General features: G+C 39.3%; 1 protein-coding gene across 2 annotated transcripts in view; it reads left to right on the forward strand.

The window, feature by feature from the left end:
- Positions 1–17760, forward strand: part of TRPC3 (transient receptor potential cation channel subfamily C member 3) — a 73049-nt gene extending 55289 nt beyond the window's left edge. For both annotated transcript variants that reach the window (XM_054066167.1, XM_054066165.1), the window contains 9 exons: positions 1366–1530; positions 4759–4975; positions 6702–6935; positions 8269–8533; positions 9244–9439; positions 11352–11561; positions 14122–14205; positions 15181–15256; positions 16866–17760. In XM_054066167.1, coding sequence (XP_053922142.1) covers positions 1366–1530; positions 4759–4975; positions 6702–6935; positions 8269–8533; positions 9244–9439; positions 11352–11561; positions 14122–14205; positions 15181–15256; positions 16866–17008 — 1590 coding nt within the window. In that variant the 3' untranslated portion in view covers positions 17009–17760. The remainder of the gene's footprint in view (positions 1–1365; positions 1531–4758; positions 4976–6701; positions 6936–8268; positions 8534–9243; positions 9440–11351; positions 11562–14121; positions 14206–15180; positions 15257–16865) is intronic.
- The last annotated feature ends 444 nt before the right edge of the window (positions 17761–18204 follow it).

The raw sequence follows: 18204 nt of genomic DNA on the forward strand, positions 1-18204 counted from the left end.
CTTCAGCAGACGTGAGAGTTAGGTCAAAAGAAAGTAAGTATATTCGAAAATCATCTTTCACGTGTCTGGGTACAAGAAACAAAAATTGGATATAGGGTTAAACATTCCAAAAATGGCCCGACATGAAATGAATTGAAATTCAGTGTTAGCTGTGTATGCTTAGACTGCTGACAATCAGGTCAGTTTGCTGACAAACTGCTGTTTAAATACCTGAATATATCAACTTTTAGTTATTTTATCAGGCTATATTTATTCAGATATTTGTTTACATCTATTCTTGTGGTTTCCTCTATTATTTTTGCTACCTTTTGGTCCTTTTGCTATAGAAATAAATGAGCGAATACTTACTGCTGATTAATAATAATGTAAACTAATCAGCAAAGATAAAGGGAACATCTCATAAAAGAATTCATTAAAAATAAAATTATCTTTCTTAGAAATCACAGAAATGTTTATATTTTTAGTTAAAGTGTACATGTCAGATCTGATTTGAGCCTTCTGCAGTGTGTGGTTAAGCTTTTAACTGATTAAAACATAACAAATAGCATAAGACTGCATAGTGATAACGATCAGGGTCCTTTAAAGTCTTAACATAGTGAAAAAGGAAAAGTTATTTTTGAAAAGACATATTTGAGGACTTGATTTTTCAGCTGAGATAGAATCAAAGGCATAAACTTAGAGAAAACACAAAGATCTACAGCAAAAGACAATCTATTACAAAGTCCTTAGAGCATCATCAAAACCGTAAGGTCATCTTTTCATCTGGTTCGCGGAATGGAATTTCCTCGAGTTACTGAATCCTAAATTTTATTTTCCACTAAATGTAAAACTGCTGAAAAGGGGCTTCTGACTATTTTTCACATCCCAAGTCCATCTAAGTAGAGATCATAGCTAGCACCACTGATGGCAGTAGGAGAGAAGACACCTGCTCATTATTCATCTCCGTGTTCTGGGGAGGCTTACAATTCCATGCTGTACTCTTGCTTCATTTATTTCCTTTGATCAGAGCAGAACTGTGAGTCTCCGCAAAAATTCTGCACGTACCTCGGATCAGCTTGATTTGCTGAGAAACCCTTGGAAGTTAGGACTGAGGTTCAACTCCGACAGGATCCAGTCGGGATCTAATCACACATAGAAGGCTTCTGTCAGCGATGGCTGTCCACATGTGCAACCTTGTCCTCAAAGTGCTGCTTTAAATCAACTCAGCCATTTCTTCTTTGCTTGTTAACCTTTATTTCAAAGGAAAGGAGAACATAGTTCTTAAGGTGTAAAGTAACACCAGATACTTACCATGATCATGTAGCAGTTATATAATTCTCCTTATATATTATAACATGCCTTGCTTTTCTTTCTTTTTCTTTACAGTTTGTAGCCCATCCGAACTGTCAGCAACAGCTACTGACTATCTGGTATGAAAATCTCTCAGGATTACGGGAGCAGACCATAGCTATCAAGTGTCTGGTTGTGCTGGTTGTGGCATTGGGCCTTCCATTTTTGGCCATCGGTTATTGGATTGCACCATGTAGCAGGGTACTGAATTTTATAAATTACATTTTTTGTACTGTTCTGGGAGCTGTTTTTCAGTTTCTGGCATTCAAAATGCAGTATTGTACCTCTGATTCTGCTGCTTCCAAATTTTAACTAATTAGTGATATATTTTTAGTAATATCTAGTCTTGAGCCAAAAGACGCTGTTTGTTTTGTTTGCACTGTACAGAGGGGACCACAGTGATGAAGCATGAAAATAAATCACGAAGTTTAAAGAAAGGAAGAAAAACTTCTCTCAGAGCTTTATATGTATTTATATATATATTTATTTCTGTAGACCGTGCTCTTACAATCTCTGCTGTGTAATTGTATTTGTATTGGTAAAATAGATTTTTTTTAAACGTCAGCACCCAGATTCTGTATTAGGTCTCCTCTGATGGCATCTCAAGATCTGATGCTGTTCCCATATAAACCAGTAGCAGAACATCTGTTGACTTCACTGCTGCAAAACTTAAGATTAAGTAAAATATTTGTTATTCTTGCCCTGGGAGGTCCGTTTACCAGGTGAACCCTAAAGCAGATGTTAAATTAAACACCGAACTCCAACCGTATGGTAGAGTATATTCATAAAAGAGCATAACTGTAAACTCCTACCTCTTTAAAAGTACATAAAAATATATGAGTGCTTCCAGCTATTATGATGGTCTCATAATGAAAATAACAGCAGTTTCTTTGAAATCCTTATAGTCTGAATTGTCTGCAAATGAAGCACATCGAAAGATGTTTGGGAAATGAGAAGGAAGATTTCTCTATCACATTAACATTTTTTAAAATTTAAGTAAATTTACTTCTGTGCTGAACTTGGTATTTCAGTTTTATTTCCTTACCAAGTGTACAGCAAAGAAACGCGAGTTCCACTCCTTTATGTTTTGCTCTTAGTTCACCTCAAAAAGGATTAGATTTTGCTTATCTCCTACATATTCCAAGGGAACCTGATGTTTTCTCTGGGTTAAATGTTTATGTAATATAAAGATAAACTTTTATGAAAATAGTATTGTTACTTTCCTTATTCTCTGAAATGTCACTTTCCATGAATATCAGTAGTAAAGATATTCCTCACTCACAGCTCCGTCTCATAGAACTGTATTAATGTATTTTTAGCTGGTGCCTAATATGGAAAAGTGACTTTTGTCCTTGAGCTTGAATTCCCAGTGCCAGAAACACCTGACATTTTTCCTAGTGCTCATGTCAAATGAAAGTACTGTACATTCAGATCGGTTGTTTGATATTGTAATTTCAAAATGCCTTCGAAAGGTCAGGAGCAGGAAAGGAACCTGATATTGTTTGCACAGATAGTAAACGCTATCTCATGTGTGCTGGGAAGTAACCCCAGTTTCAGGAAAACCATTCCATGAAATAAGAAAGCTACTTCCAGCTCCCCTTCTGCTGAACTTGCTTATCTAGTCTTAGACAAAACTGATAATGCAGCTCATCACTAGGGATTCTGGAATATTACTTAATACCAGTGATGTATGTGATAGTTTATCATCTTAGAACTCCATATGAACATTAATAAAGGTGTGCGTTATGTATGGAGCGGTATATTATGCTGCAGGAATGATCCAGGGCTGGAGCACCTCCCATGCGAGGACAGGCTGAGAGAGTTGGGGTTGTTCAGCCTGGAGAAGAGAAGGCTCCAGGGAGACCTTCTAGCAGCCTTCCAGCATTTAAAGGGAGCGATAGAGAAGATGGGGACAGACTTCTTAGCAAGGCCTGTTGTGACAGGGCAAGGAGTCATGGTTTTAAATTAAAGGAGGGTAGATTTAGACTGGGTATAAGGAGGAAATTTTTTACAATGAGGATGGTGAAACACTGTAACAGGTTGCACAGGGAGGCAGTGGAGGCTCCATCCCTGGAAACATTCAAGGTCAGGTTGAATGGGGCTCTGATCCAGTTGAAGATGTCCCTGCTCCTGCAGGGGTGTTGGACTGGATGACCTGTAAAGGTCCCTTCCAATCAAAAACATTCTATGGTTCTGGGATATTGTGCTGTTGTACTGAAGGGGACAGGAGACCTTAAGAGATGTGGAGCAGCTAAGACAAAGAAGTCAGTCTAGCATCTACCTTGTTACACCTTGTGCAGTGGTGGGACAAGTATTGTCCCTCCAGGCCACAGCAAAGGGGTGTATTCCAAAGGTATTGGTCCTCCCACAGGGAAGTAGGCTGGGAAGGACATGTAAACCTCATGTATTCTCTTCAGGAGGTCTCCAAAGAGCGTCATTAGGGAATCTTGGTGCTAGCTCTGTGCTGGAGCCAAAGCACAGACTGCTGCCTGTGGCACAGCCTCACTGACACCTGCTTGTTTTGAGTGGGGAGTCGCAGCGACACTGGCCAAACAAGACCTTTCCTGCCTAAATAAAGGATAGCGGTAGTATTGCTCTCAGAGGAGAGGGCTTAAAGCCTGGCACTTCTGATGCTGGCTTGCAGGATAAGGTTAGTAGTGATGGGATCACAGACTGTTCCTTTTCATGCAGAGTAACAGCAGCAGGCACATTGCCCTTTCCAGTGCGTATTCTGGAGGCAGTCGGTCCTTTCTTCTGCTGTAGATGGACTGACTCTGCTGTTGTTGTTTTGTCCTTCTACCAGGTGCAGATGTGAATGAAATCGGCTTAATTTATTTGAAAAGGTTAATATTTCTGATCTTGTCCTCCTTAGTCCATAGTGATGGAGCAGTCACTGTTTTTAGTAGACACAAGTATTTGGCGCTTAGAGCTCTGAACATCCTGTGGGTGGAATACAGTAGCCAGAGAGGAGATGAGCCTGTAATTTTTCCTAGAGCTATAGTCATAGACAAGCTAGTAGTACACCCTTGTTGGTAGAGAAGGCATTTTGCTACGTGGGGATTTATTTCTTCTCCATGGGGTTGCTTCTGGTCCCCATTGGTATCTGTGCGCAGTAGGTCAAACTCTTTCGGGTCACAGCCATGGGACGTTTGTAATTCTTCAGATTGTTTCCCTTCGAACATTGCCATCTAGAGTTTGTGGAATAACACAAACACTCTCTAAGAGAACAGCCTCTCCCTGAGGCTGACTTTGAGAGACTTTTGTCTGAAATGGTAGAGTCATAGTTGCTGCACTTGGAAAAGTATCCTTTAAAAATCAAGTTTGAGACTGTCCTGAGCTCCAAATAGCCTGTTATACTTCTGAAATACCTGATGAAAGAGCTTGTTTCTTTGAGAAAACTGAGTGACTGCTTTCATTCTACCTTTGCAGCTTGGAAGAATTCTTCGAAGCCCATTTATGAAATTTGTGGCACATGCAGCATCCTTCATTATTTTCCTAGGCCTGCTGGTGTTCAATGCTTCAGACAGATTTGAGGGTATAACAACGCTACCGAACGTCACTGTTACTGATTACCCTAAGCAGATCTTTAGAGTGAAGACCACCCAGTTCACTTGGACGGAAATGCTGATCATGGTATGGGTACTTGGTAGGTACATCACCCCTTCATCTTTATGTCAGCTCTTTTCCTGCAGATATAAATTGTAAAAGAAAGGAGAGGAGCCCAGGTCCTGTATCTTTGCTCCAGAATAATCCCTTAGGGCAGATAACTGTGCTATAGAACTGATGAGAGCATCTCTGTGCTGCTCCCTCTTGCAGTGTGGGGTAAAATTTTGTTTGCTGATTTTCTGCACGGTTTGGTGAGCCTGGCATTTGTAACAGGAGCTCAGGTTTGCTGAAGAGAACACCACAGAAATTATACTTTACTGAAGTGGTTTTCTTAAATACTATCAGGAAGACTACACTGCTATACATGCCGGAAGGTCAGGAGTTCCTCCTGCTTGGTGTTAGTGTGCTAGCACATCAGTGCTGATGTGACAGTGCTGCCAAGGTAGCATTTGGGGACATCACAGTCTCTACACAGAGTGTCAAGGGGCTAATGAGTCACTTCTCATTATTCAGTTCTTTTTTTTTTTCGCGAAACTTGATCAGCTGTCAGCCAGTTTGAAACTCCGTGTGGCAGGAAATGCTATCTTCTGGCATTTCATCAGGGTCAGGTGCTTTACGCAGCACAATGTCAATTTAGCCACATGATAATGAAGCGTTCTCAGCTTTTATGGGCTGTGGAAGACGAAAAGGTGTTACTGTGACTGCTACTTGCTGGTGCCTCGCTCTGCCTTTTGAATCACCTGTATCTCCTGGCTTAAGCCCTGCTTTCTCTTAAACCGTATTGGGGTAGGGAGATGCGTATCGCGTGTATGCTGCCTTTTGGGAGTCCCAGCAGGTCCTTGTGGGGAGCAGCCTCTTCATTTTGACAGAAAGCAAGGACTGAGCTTTTGGTGGTCTCGGAATCAGTCGCTGTGAGACAATCAGCCTCAAGTCAATCCAGTGCATAGCTTTTTTGCCTGTTGTTGGGATGGCAGCAGTTACCCTTCTGAATTACCCGACCAGGAGTAAAAGAAAAAAAGGTGTGGGGTTGTAGTTTTGTTGTTCGGGGTTTTTTTGTTGTGTTTGGGTTTTTTTTAGTTTATTTTTCTTGTTCTATTTTTTTTTTATTATTTTCCCTACAACTCTAAAAGTAAAAAATAAAGCCTTGATTGCCAACAGCTACATCCCTAGGTTATGATGAGCTTGTGACCCAGATTAATCCTACATAAGCTTCTCCCCAGAGATTCATTTGAGTGAGAAAACTGAATTACAGATAGCCAAATTTCACCTTATGTGCAGAAAATCATCTTATTCTGTAAGGTGGAGAACTGGTAGTATAATTATGCCATTTACATTGAATCATCGGTGTAGCTGGGTAGTTGTACTCCTCTGTTAAAATTAATCCTTCCAAACCAGAATTGTTTTATGAATGTAAATGGTAAGGAAACGACAGGAGTTCTTTTCCCCTCATTTAACATTTTTCCTTCTTAAGAAGCACAGCGTCCTGTTATCTTGTTAGCCTGTAATATTTGCAAAGTAGTGGCTCTACGCTGCTCTATGTGGTGATGTCTGAGCTTCATCCCTGCTTATCAATTAATACCTTGCCCTTTAATCAACCCTATTGAAACCAAGAGAGACTCGCTCAAGGTGTATGATAGTGCTGTGACACTAAAAATAAGTGAATTTTTGCTCCACTGGTACCACCTAGTTTCACAAAAAGGGGGAATGCTGAGATTTTAAATGAAAAGAGTTCGGCCAGCATTGCTTTGTTTCATTTCTTGATGCAGGTATGATGTGGTCAGAATGCAAAGAGCTGTGGCTGGAAGGACCCAGGGAGTATATTTTGCAATTATGGAATGTTCTGGATTTTGGGATGCTGTCCATCTTCATTGCTGCTTTCACAGCGAGGCTTCTGGCATTCCTGCAGGCCACAAAAGCACAACAATACGTGGACAACTACATTGAGGAGAGTGATCTCTCTGAGGTCACACTTCCTCCAGAAATAGAATATTTTACTTACGGTGAGTTTAACTTCTCTGCAACGCAGATCCTAACGTAGAAGAACTGGTAGGATGCACAAGCATTTTGAAGCCTTAAGATGAATATTTGCATGTGTTTGTGTTCATAGCATTGTCTGGCCATTCCTGCCTCAATACCTTTGTTTCTATGCTATTTAAACAACAGCTGTTATGATGCTCTTTTGACAAATAAATCTGCTAACATATTAAAACCAATCAATAGGCATAAAGACAAAATCAGTTCAAACATAGCTGTCCGTAAGTTGGTTATAACTGTTTATTCTAGTACTAAATTTGACCCTCCTGATTTTAAACATTAGCAAGCTATATTTTATTCTTCATTTAGTGCACAACAGATAAGATTTTGATATGAATTTCTTTGGGTTGGTTCAGTTGTTTGATAATTACTCCTATTTGTAAAGATCGATCAGCATTTCCTGCTGAAGGAAGGATGCTGGCGTAGTAAAGATCTGTTCAAATAGAATACAAGTACTAAATAGTTATTGCAGTGCAGAAATTGTACTTAAAGATGTGATGAGTCTCTGTTTGCAACACCAGCAAAGGCTCTGTTTGCTGCTGCTGGTGTATTTTTAGCATATGCTTTAAGAACTTCAATACATAACAGCAGGCTTGGTTTTGTTATTTAAGTTAATTGCTATATAATCAGTCTGAAATTGTACATATGGAAATGCGTATTTAGAATCACATGGTATTTTGGTATGAAAAACATTTTAATTCAGTACTTTTTTTGCTAAGATAATTAGTTCACATGATAAACAACTCATGGATTATATATAAATCAATAATTTCTGTGCATGTTGTGTGTAAGAACCATAATCTTACTTCCTTTGAGGGAAAGGCAACATTCTACATGATTTCAATGGGAACTGGGTTATATCCTGAACTTGTAACAGTGGCAAACTTGATGTGATTAATAAATGAAATTATTCATCAACGAACGCTGTTAATTTCCCATCAATAACACAGAAAATATGAATAAATTACTGGCTTTAGCATAGTGCTTACTAACAGAGCTAATCAGTCACGTTAAGGAAAGCAATAAAGAATTATTTATTGTTATATAGCTCACATTAAAATGCAAACCGGAAGAAAATATCATGTTTCTTCAAGCACAGGATTTTTTCTAGCAAAAGGTAAAGTAACTTCATAATTTTTGACTTGAAATAGGAATAGAGTAGCAACTACCAGATTATTCAAATATTTTTCTTGGCTGAATTCAGAGACGTTTATGGAAAAATCCTATGAAGTTTTATTTTTCAGCGTTGTGATAAATGAATAACTCCTTATACTTACCCCTGTATTTCATATCTTCCAGCTAGAGATAAATGGCTCCCCTCCGATCCTCAGATAATATCTGAAGGCCTTTATGCAATTGCTGTTGTTCTTAGCTTTTCTCGGATTGCATATATCCTGCCTGCAAATGAGAGTTTTGGGCCCTTGCAGATTTCACTTGGAAGGACTGTTAAGGACATCTTCAAGTTTATGGTCCTCTTTATCATGGTATTTCTTGCATTTATGATTGGAATGTTCATCCTGTATTCCTACTACCTTGGAGCTAAGCTAAACCCAGCTTTTACAACGTAAGTATGAAGGTACATTTAAGTGAAAAAAACCCCACTATGAAACAGTCAGGTTTCTCTCACTAAGGCAACAAAGTCTATAAGATATTGTATACTCTCTTCTAGCATTAAAGTAGAACTGAAGAGAATTGAAGTCGGAGGGAAATCAGTATCTCAGAACCCTAGTTAAGAGAATACAAAAGCATAATTCTTTTCTACTTCTATAATGGAAGCTTTCATTGCAGTCTAAAATAATTTGACCTGTAAATTATGTTAAATCACACAGACTTGTAGACAACAGATTGCATGAAAATATTATTGATATCTTCTGAATGACATTTTCCAAAAGGAACTGCTAGACTTGTAATCTTTAACTGGGACACACAGAAGGTCTGTCCCCTGCAGAGTTAGACTCAAAAATAATGAAATGAGAATATGCTTGGTCTCAAAGCCTGGAAATAGAATACCTTTCTAATTCCTGGGTTGTTGTTTTGCATGTACGACTATTATTACAACTGTATTATCTACAGATAGGTGGAGCACGGTGGAAAAATTGAACATACTGTGAAAAATACTTTCTTGCATGTTTGTTGTTTTGATCAGTGCTCTACAGACCTGGTTCAAAGAGGAGTTACTTGAGATTGTTGATCACTTACTGTAAACACAGCTTATATATTTATTTGTGAAGTTAATAATGCCTTCCTCTTTTTTTTTTTTTTTTCTCCCTACAGAGTGGAAGAAAGTTTCAAGACCTTATTTTGGTCAATATTTGGCTTGTCTGAAGTAACCTCTGTTGTCCTCAAATATGATCATAAGTTCATAGAGAACATTGGTTATGTTCTTTACGGCATATACAACGTAACGATGGTGGTAGTTCTCCTCAACATGCTGATTGCTATGATCAACAGTTCATATCAAGAAATTGAGGTGGGCTCTGTTCTCAAGTTGTTCTGTTTTGTAGTGTTCAAAAGGGCAAAATTATTAGGAATTATTTCAATAAGGGCATCTTGATATGCAGTGAAAACATTACCTCGGTAACGGAAGTGACAAAAAATACCATGTTCCTAGGACTGACTTTATTTAACCACCCAAGCAGCAGAACCTTAAAGGATCTGAAGAAGCAGTTAACCTTGTGCCAGATATATGCATCTAAGGAGATGTCAACTGTCCAGAAATCTACAGAACTAAACTGATATTCAAATAAAGACTGGTAGGAAGGAGAAAATAAAATTACTGGGCATAATGTTTTAGATGTGGATGATTCATTCCCAGTTTCCTTAGGATGCTTACAGTAGGTTTCCTTAGTGTAGTGCTCTTCAGTCTTTGACAGATCATTAGTATATGGATTAAATGCATTTTCATGTGTTCTTTAATGGAAATCTGGTTTGCAGTTCCAGTGTTCAGACTTTTTAGTTACATATACAGAAGTTGACCCTTATGCACAGCACTGATACTTAGTTATACCTTATTACATTTATACACTGCTATACGTAAGTACAGGTGCTTATCTTCAAGATCGTTGTGACTGAGTCACACTTCACAATGCTTACGTACTTTGTTTGTAATATGTACTTTTTTCCACTTTAGGCACAACATTAAATCTTGATTCTATTTCTATTCTTGATTTACTGAGCTTTGCTACATGCCCTGAAAACACAGTGGCAGTATTTCTCCAAACCTGCCAGATTGCTCCTTTGAATACTTGAATTTCAAACAAAGTTATTGGCTATGTTGCTTATTAAAAGAGATATATTTAATTTGAATCGTAGAATCATAGAATGCTTTGGGTTGGAAGAGACCTTTACAGGTCATTCAGTCCCTCCTCCCTACAGGAGTAGGGATATCTTTAACTGGATCAGGTTTCTCAGAGCCCCACCCTACCTGACCTTGAATGTATTTGGATTTCGTTATGATAACAAAGTATCTTTGTTATTAAAGATAATTGGAGTGAGTATCATCCAAATCCAATTAAAAAAAATCAGAAAATTTAAAGTAGACAAGATATTTGTGTTTTAAAAATAAATCCTAAGTTGCTGAAGTGAAAATTAAAGGATTCTAGACCATTATTTCTGATATTATAAGTGCATTCACATCAACATTGGCACACACCCACACTAGCAGGAAAATACCTAAGACGTAGAAGATATGTTATTTCCAGCATTTCCAGGGACTTGTGGGAAATATCAGGGAATTCAGCAGGAGAAGACTAGTAATAAACTTTTCACCTTTGGAGTAAACCAAGTCCAGCCTTGGACTATTTCAGTAAGAATGTGTTAGGACAGAATCAGTTCATCAGTTTTTAACACGATTTCTGCATGACAACAAAGTTTGTATTTGTTGTATTCCATTATAAATCACAGTTATTTTTCATGATTATGTAAAAAGCTGTGAGTATGTGAGTACTACCATTTTAAACCATCTCTGCCTTGAAGCTGATACCGCGTCACTTGTATGAGTAACAAATTCATGTGAGTAACAAATTCATTTGACCACTTTACTGAAAAAAAGAAGACTTTAAAACCCCAAAAAGTTCCACTTTAAGTAGGAAGGCATTTTGTTGGCTTTCCCTCAGTGCAAAAATAACACTTGTTTAAATAGTTCGCATGCTCCAACTAAGTATTGTTAATGAGATGCTGCCCTAGAGAGACAACTGAAATTTAGTTAAAATAGACTTGATAAAGAGATAAAATTTCTGTGGAACTACTGGGAGTCTTACTAGCAAGCAAATAATATTTTATGTAAAACCAGAAAGGGTCGATACCTAAAAGAAGTTTCCCTTGGATGAAACTTTGCACTTCATAAAAACGAAGCATACGCATGTTTTTATATCTCAACACAGGATGACAGCGATGTAGAGTGGAAGTTTGCTCGTTCTAAACTTTGGTTATCGTATTTCGACGATGGAAAAACATTGCCTCCACCATTCAGTCTCGTACCAAGCCCCAAATCTTTTTTCTATTTCATCATGAGGATCATTAACTTTTCTAAGTGCAGGAGGAGACGTCTACAGAAGGATATTGAAATGGGAATGGGCAATTCCAAATCTAGGGTAGGTATTGAAATCTTTTCATTGCAGTGAAGAATTGTGTGTCCATTCCAGCATTCTGCGTTTCTTCAAGTTTTGGGGTATAACCTGTGCTTGTGACAGTAGGACAGTAATTAGTCAAGCATTCATATTTATCGATTTATATTTCCAACTGCCTAAGCATACTGCATAAAAACAAAAAAAATAGCTACAAATTTTCTTAGGACAACAAGGTCTAATGACCAGAAAAACACAATTAAATGAGTGTTCAAAGATGCAATTAATTCCCACAACTAATGACCTAAATATTGTAAAAAGATAGTTGCAGCCTTCACTACAAAAATGTTTAGTTCAGGGGAAAAAAAAGGGAGAAGTGAGGTTAAAGAAAGCAAACAGGAAAAGGATAAAGTGTGATCAGTATAATATTCACTTTCTACTGCCAAAAGCTATGTTCTCAACAGAAGACAACAAGAAAGAGATGGAGATTGGTAATAATAGTCTTCAGCACTTCCATGACATTCTAGATTTGGGTATCAAAATGTCCTTTACAAATATTGATGGAATGCAGTGTCACAACACCCTTGTGAGAACTAGATAACAATTGTTTTACTGATGGCCAGCTGAGGCACGGACAGATTAAAGAGGATACATGTGGCTTTTCTTATGAGTCAGACTCAGGGCCCTGTGTAGTACAAAGACTAGAAGCATTACCTTTAAAGTATTTTTTATTCATTTTACTTTAAATGATCAGAAATGTCAAGTCTGGTTGTCTTCTCTGAAAGATCTCTCTGGAACCTAGGACTTCTGAACTGTTGGCGTTCCTGAATCTTCAGTAAAGAGATTACTTTCTCTATTTTTCTGTAGGCAGTGAAAGTAAATAGATGTTTATAAAAACATCAGTTTAAATCAGTTTAGCTAGAAGCACTTTTTTGGTGCTGACTGCTCATCTTTTGCTCTGTAGTGCACCAAATGCCTTGAACTTCATTAGTTCTCTCCAGTCACTGTACAGAAGATGTGTTTGAAAAAACAAAACAAAACAAACTTCGACACCGTCAGATACGCTTTTAGAACAAAACATTCAGTAGTGCTCACATATCACACAACAGTGCTACTATCATACTTAGAATGTGAGTAACTAAAGAACTAAAATCCTGTTTGAGTCACTGCTGGGACAGGTCAGGTGGAGTTTTCTTCAAACTACTAACGAAATGATTTTTCTCTGAGAAAGGCAGTCCATAGCCTCCTCCTGTGTATTATACTATGCAAAAATAAATCCTGTCTCACTCTGTAATAAAAAAGGGTGCCTGAGCTGACATCTCATTGCCCACAAGGAGGTGGACAACCTGTAGTGGGTAAAACCAGCCCAGTTGTGGCCCAGCTGCAGTGACAGGCTGCATGCAGCATAGTCCTTGACAGTTATGGAAAGCATCACAGTGGCTCTATAGACGCAGGTTGACTGCAGTTTGCTCCCCTACCCCACCAGAGGGGCCAGCTGTCATTGATTCCGTGACTTTAACTGGCCACACAGAAAATTCATGACAGACGCAGACTGGGGGCTTGAACTTGTTTCTATAGATACACGTTTTTACTTCATCCTCACCAGCGTCTCTGAGAAGGGTTATGTTCCTGATTTAGTAGTTGCAATCCTTCTGCATTAGTCACAAAGCCCCCTTGTCCAAGGTGGCTTTCCCCTCCTTCTTTTTCTAGCCCACTGCCCCCAAAAAATGTTTATTTGAGATCTAATAGTTTTGTAATCCTTGAATAACTGATCAGAGACCATTTTTCTAAATGCATTTCTGTTCCTGAAAATGGTGCTTTGGAAAAAACACTTAAAACTAAGCAGAAAAGGTTTTGAGCATGTATTTGTGGTTAAACTTGTACTTAAGAGTGCAGATCCATAACTATATTTTTATAACATAATTTTTGTTAAAGCCAGTTCAGAGAATCATAGAATGGTTTGGGTTGGAAGGAACCCTAACAATTATCCAGTTCCAACCCCCCTGTTGTGGGCAGGGACCACTTCCCTCTGGATCAGGTTGCTCAAGACCCCATCCAACCTGGCCTATGAACACCTCCAGGGATGGGGTAGCCACAGCTTCCCTGGGCAGCGTGTTCCAGTGCCTCACCACTTTCATGGTGAAGAAATTTCTCCTTATGCCTCGTCTAAATCTGCCCCTCTCCAGTTTATATCCGTTGCCTCTAGTCCTGTCACTCCACGCCTTTTTACAAAGCCCCTCCCCAGCTTTCTTGTAGGACCCCGTCAGGTACTGGAAGGTCCCCTCAGGAAATGGAGAGTTCGATTTTTTGCTCTTGCCACTCATCCCTCCTTCCCAGTCGTAATTCAGTATTTCCTCAGCTATGTAAGCACATTTGCTTTGAAACTGTGCCCTGAACAGGATGGCTAAAACTATTGGTGTTTAGAAAAAAACCCGAAACAACACATAAGACAGTCTGGTTTTTGGAAATAATACTCTGATATAGTGACTATAGAGATGTCTCCAAAGTGTCTCCAAGGAAAAAAATGAAGCTGAATTCTAACTGTGAATTCCACAATGTATTTTAATTTCATCTTATTTCTTCCCAGTTAAACCTTTTCACTCAGTCGAATTCCAGAGTTTTTGAATCACACAGTTTCAACAGCATTCTCAATCAGCCAACACGCTATCAGGTAAGTACATACAGCGGTCACTGCTTTGCGTAGAACTGTGTGAAGGCACTAGCAGAATTTTGGGTTTCAAGTACGTTTCAGGTAAAGAAAACCTCCTGTGGAAATCACACTCTGGGTTGCTACTGGAAAGAAAGATATTTATTGTTCAAGCCCCATTAGTTGAGGCGTTTAAACAACTAGCGCATATAAAACTTAAGTTTTCCTTTGATGTCCCAGTTTGGAAAGCATGAGGAGCAAATATCTGCAGCTGATTTCTGGGAAAGGGATGTGAAAGCATTGAGCTAAGTAGGTTAGCTTTACGTTCCCCTCCTTTCTTATGATCTGAGATGTGACAGTCAACATTCCTGCAGATGGGAACGCTCCTTTCTGGTGACAGAGTCTGTCAGGTATTACCTTCCTCTTTTCTAGCTCAGAAATAAAAGAGTAAATAGGAGCTTTCGCTCCCCTAATGAAAATGTTGAATGTATGCAGTCCACCTGTGCAAATTCTGTTAGATGAGCTGCACGAGGCAGTTACGGTATGAAACTACAAATATAAAAATATAAGCTTAATGAATCCTTTATATCTGACATCGCACTGTCATACTGTAAAATCTCAACTTTCTTTCTTTTTAAAAGGTAAATATTTTTCTCTTACTACGACACATCCTTTCACGTATGAACTGAGTTTAACAAAGAGGAGACCTATTCTGAAGCTACTTAAAGCCTAAATTAGGTGTGTTTAGACATATTTTCCTGTTGTCCTGTTCCCTACTAAAAGTTGTGGTGGACTGTAATGACAGGTGATTGGATGAGGAAGATGCTTTATTGTAGTGATAATTCGCAACATGTCACCAAAAAAGCCCATATGAGGCAACTTTTGATCTGGGCTGTCCATTCTTTCACTTGGATAGATGCGAGGCAGACAGTTAAAGAAAAGTGAGTAGTGTTTAGTTATACATGCTCACCTGATTTTGTAACTGTTTTAATCTGGCAGCAAATAATGAAAAGACTGATAAAACGTTATGTTCTGAAAGCACAAGTGGACAAGGAAAATGATGAAGTAAATGAAGGTAAGAAAGAGCCTGCATTTGCAATGTTCTCAGGCAATGTTTGTCACGTATTAGGAACTGGTAATACAGTGGTGCATAGAGGTTTCAAGTAAAAAGAGAGGTTGTTTCTACTTTGAAGTCTGATAGAAGGTAGTGGAAGGATGCCTGTGACAACAAAAATGGCCAAGTGCAAGCAAAGAAGTAGAACTGAGAAATGTGAGCCCCATTTTACAGGTGGAAAAAGAGGGCACAGCCATGAGACACGGTTACAGAGGCAATTTGTGAAGAAGCCACTAACACTTCCAGAGTCCTAATCAGAGCTGCAGGACATATTTCTCTTTGTCCAATTCAACTGAGCATATAATCTACCACTTTACACCATGAGCTACTTGTATTACCTTCCTTCATAAAGCTGTGCGGAATACTCATCCGTGAAGTTGCACGTTATTAAACAAAGCTGCATAGTTATCTGCATGGTGAGAAAAATTACAAAGCCTCTTAACCTCAGTCTTCAGTTGCAAAGGAAAGGTGTGGTGGTCTTTGTGTCGTGCCCATCTCACAGAGTCACAGAATGGCCGGAATGGGGAGGGAACTTTGTAGATCATCCAGTCCGACCCCCTGCTAAAGCAGGCTCACCCTCAGCAGGTTGCACAGGAACACATCCTGGTAGGTTTTTAATATCTCTGGGGAAGGAAACTCCACAACCTCTCTGGGCAGCTGTTCCAGTGCTCCTCACAGTAAAGAGGTTTTTCCTTGTTACCTCAAGTATAGATCCAGCCTCTGAAGATAAGAGTTTTTGAAGTCTGCTGTATTCTAAACTGAAAACTTTTGCATTCTTCTGTACTGCAGCTATTTTAAACCTAAGCCTAGGGATTTTTCCCTGTTTTGCATCCCTAGAGAATTTAGGTATTCTTTCGTAGTCTTCATTTCCTACGTGACGAACGATTTCCTGCAGTGGCTACTGTCTAAGAATTCACACACCTCACACTTGCTGGAAGAACAGTGTTTGAATATTATAAAAAGCTTCTGCTCTTCAACTGAATATCGTATAATGGTGCACTTGCTGTTGCTTGTTGTGAGCCTGGCCTTGACAACCATTTTCTTCTAAATGCGCATTTTGTACTTGTGTCGAATTGTAACATCATTTTAAATTGGTTGACTTTTTCTAATTCAAAGGATATTGGTAAGGAAGAGGAGAGAGACTCAGAAGCTGTGAGTTTTATTGCCAGCTCTGCCACACTTTTCCTGCGTGATCTGGGCACATCACTTCAGAAAAAAATCTCTTTTCCCTTTTCTCTCTAAAAGGGGGATACTAATATTTACCAGCTGTTCCGCAGGGTTGCTGTGATTAATTCATTAACCTGTGTAAAGCACTTTTTGAACCTTCTGGTGTTGTGCATACACATGGGGCAAAGCATTAGAGTTCAAAGGGCTGCTAAAATACCTTTGCTGCTATTTAGGGGTGGAGAGACACTCTTATCCCACTGAGAATGAAGAAGAGGTAAAGCCTCTGCTCCACCCCTGTACCTTGAGATAACAGTGTGAAACAGGCACTGATGTGTCATAAAGGAACAGTGTTTAATGAGTGTTGAACTTTACTAACAAGTATTTCTTTCAATAATTAATACAGGTGAATTAAAGGAGATCAAACAGGATATCTCCAGTCTTCGCTATGAACTTTTGGAGGATAAGTCCCAAGCGACGGAAGAGTTAGCAATTCTGATCCATAAACTCAGTGAGAAACTAAATCCTAACATGCTGAGATGTGAATGATTCAACAGAGGAACCGTGGCTTCGACTACAGCACAACTATTTATTGGCAATAATATTTCAGTATCTTATACTTGAAAAACGTATTGTAGATTTTTAGCACTAAATAACTTCATGTACAGCTTCTCTGGAATTTAGTCTTAGGACATTTTATTAACTCACCACAAAAAGATCGCTCTCTTCATTTTAATTGTCTAAAAGCAAGAATTATCTTTTTTTTTTCTTTGCATTTCTGTGTTTAAAAAGTATAATGGTATGAATTGCTGATATTTTAACAGGTTTGCGAACACATATTGAGACTTCTTTGCACTAAATTTGCAAGAAAAAAATTAGAATAACAGATACAGCGCGGTACTCTGTTCCTGGGAGTTAATAGAATTTTCCATAATACCATAGATCAGTGGAGGAATACTTGAAATCTTGGTTCTTTATTAGCGATGCTACAGTGTGTCAGCTGAGAACTGGCGCTGTGATCACGGGGAATCGATGAAAATCAGGTCGCTGTGAACATGAGCGGTTTAGTACGTGCGTACCATACCCCAACTCCCATTTCCCAACTCGGTATTTACTTTCCAGAGCAAAGACTGGCATTTTTTTTGTAAAAAACCCAACTTCTGGGGAAGGTGAACTCCGTCCGCAGCCGCGCTCTATGTGGTAGCAATGATTTTTTTTTTTTTTAAAACTCGGGCTCCGTGCAGGGCTGGTATTTTGTTACACTGTGCTCAACAGTGCCTCTGATGCTTCCTTGTTAAATAAAATATTCCTACTTTACTGGTGCTCCCTGTCTTCCTGCCCATGCGGGGTCACTGGGCAGCACCCAGGCCACCTGGCACCTTTGGAGAGGGCTTTGCACCACCGGGCAACCTCCCTCCCGCCTTCCACCAGAAAGGCTTGCTCCCTCTCTCCTTCCCTTCTCTCCCTCTCTCCTTCCCTTCTCTCCCTCTCTCCTTCCCTCCCTTCTCTTTCCCTCCCTTCTCTCTTTCCCTCCCTTCTCTCTTTCCCTCCCTTTTCTCCCTTTCCCTCCCTTCTCTTTCCCTCCCTTTTCTCCCTTTCCCTCCCTTTTCTCCCCTTCACTCCCTTTTCTCTCCTTCCCTCCCTTCTCTTTCCCTCCCTTCTCTCTTTCCCTTCCTTCTCTCTTTCCCTCTCTTCTCCCCTTCCCTCCCTTTTCTCCCTTTCCCTCCCTTTTCTCTTTCCCTCCC

This window comes from Cuculus canorus, chromosome 4 (genome assembly GCF_017976375.1).
Source record: "Cuculus canorus isolate bCucCan1 chromosome 4, bCucCan1.pri, whole genome shotgun sequence".
Taxonomy (NCBI): domain Eukaryota; kingdom Metazoa; phylum Chordata; class Aves; order Cuculiformes; family Cuculidae; genus Cuculus; species Cuculus canorus.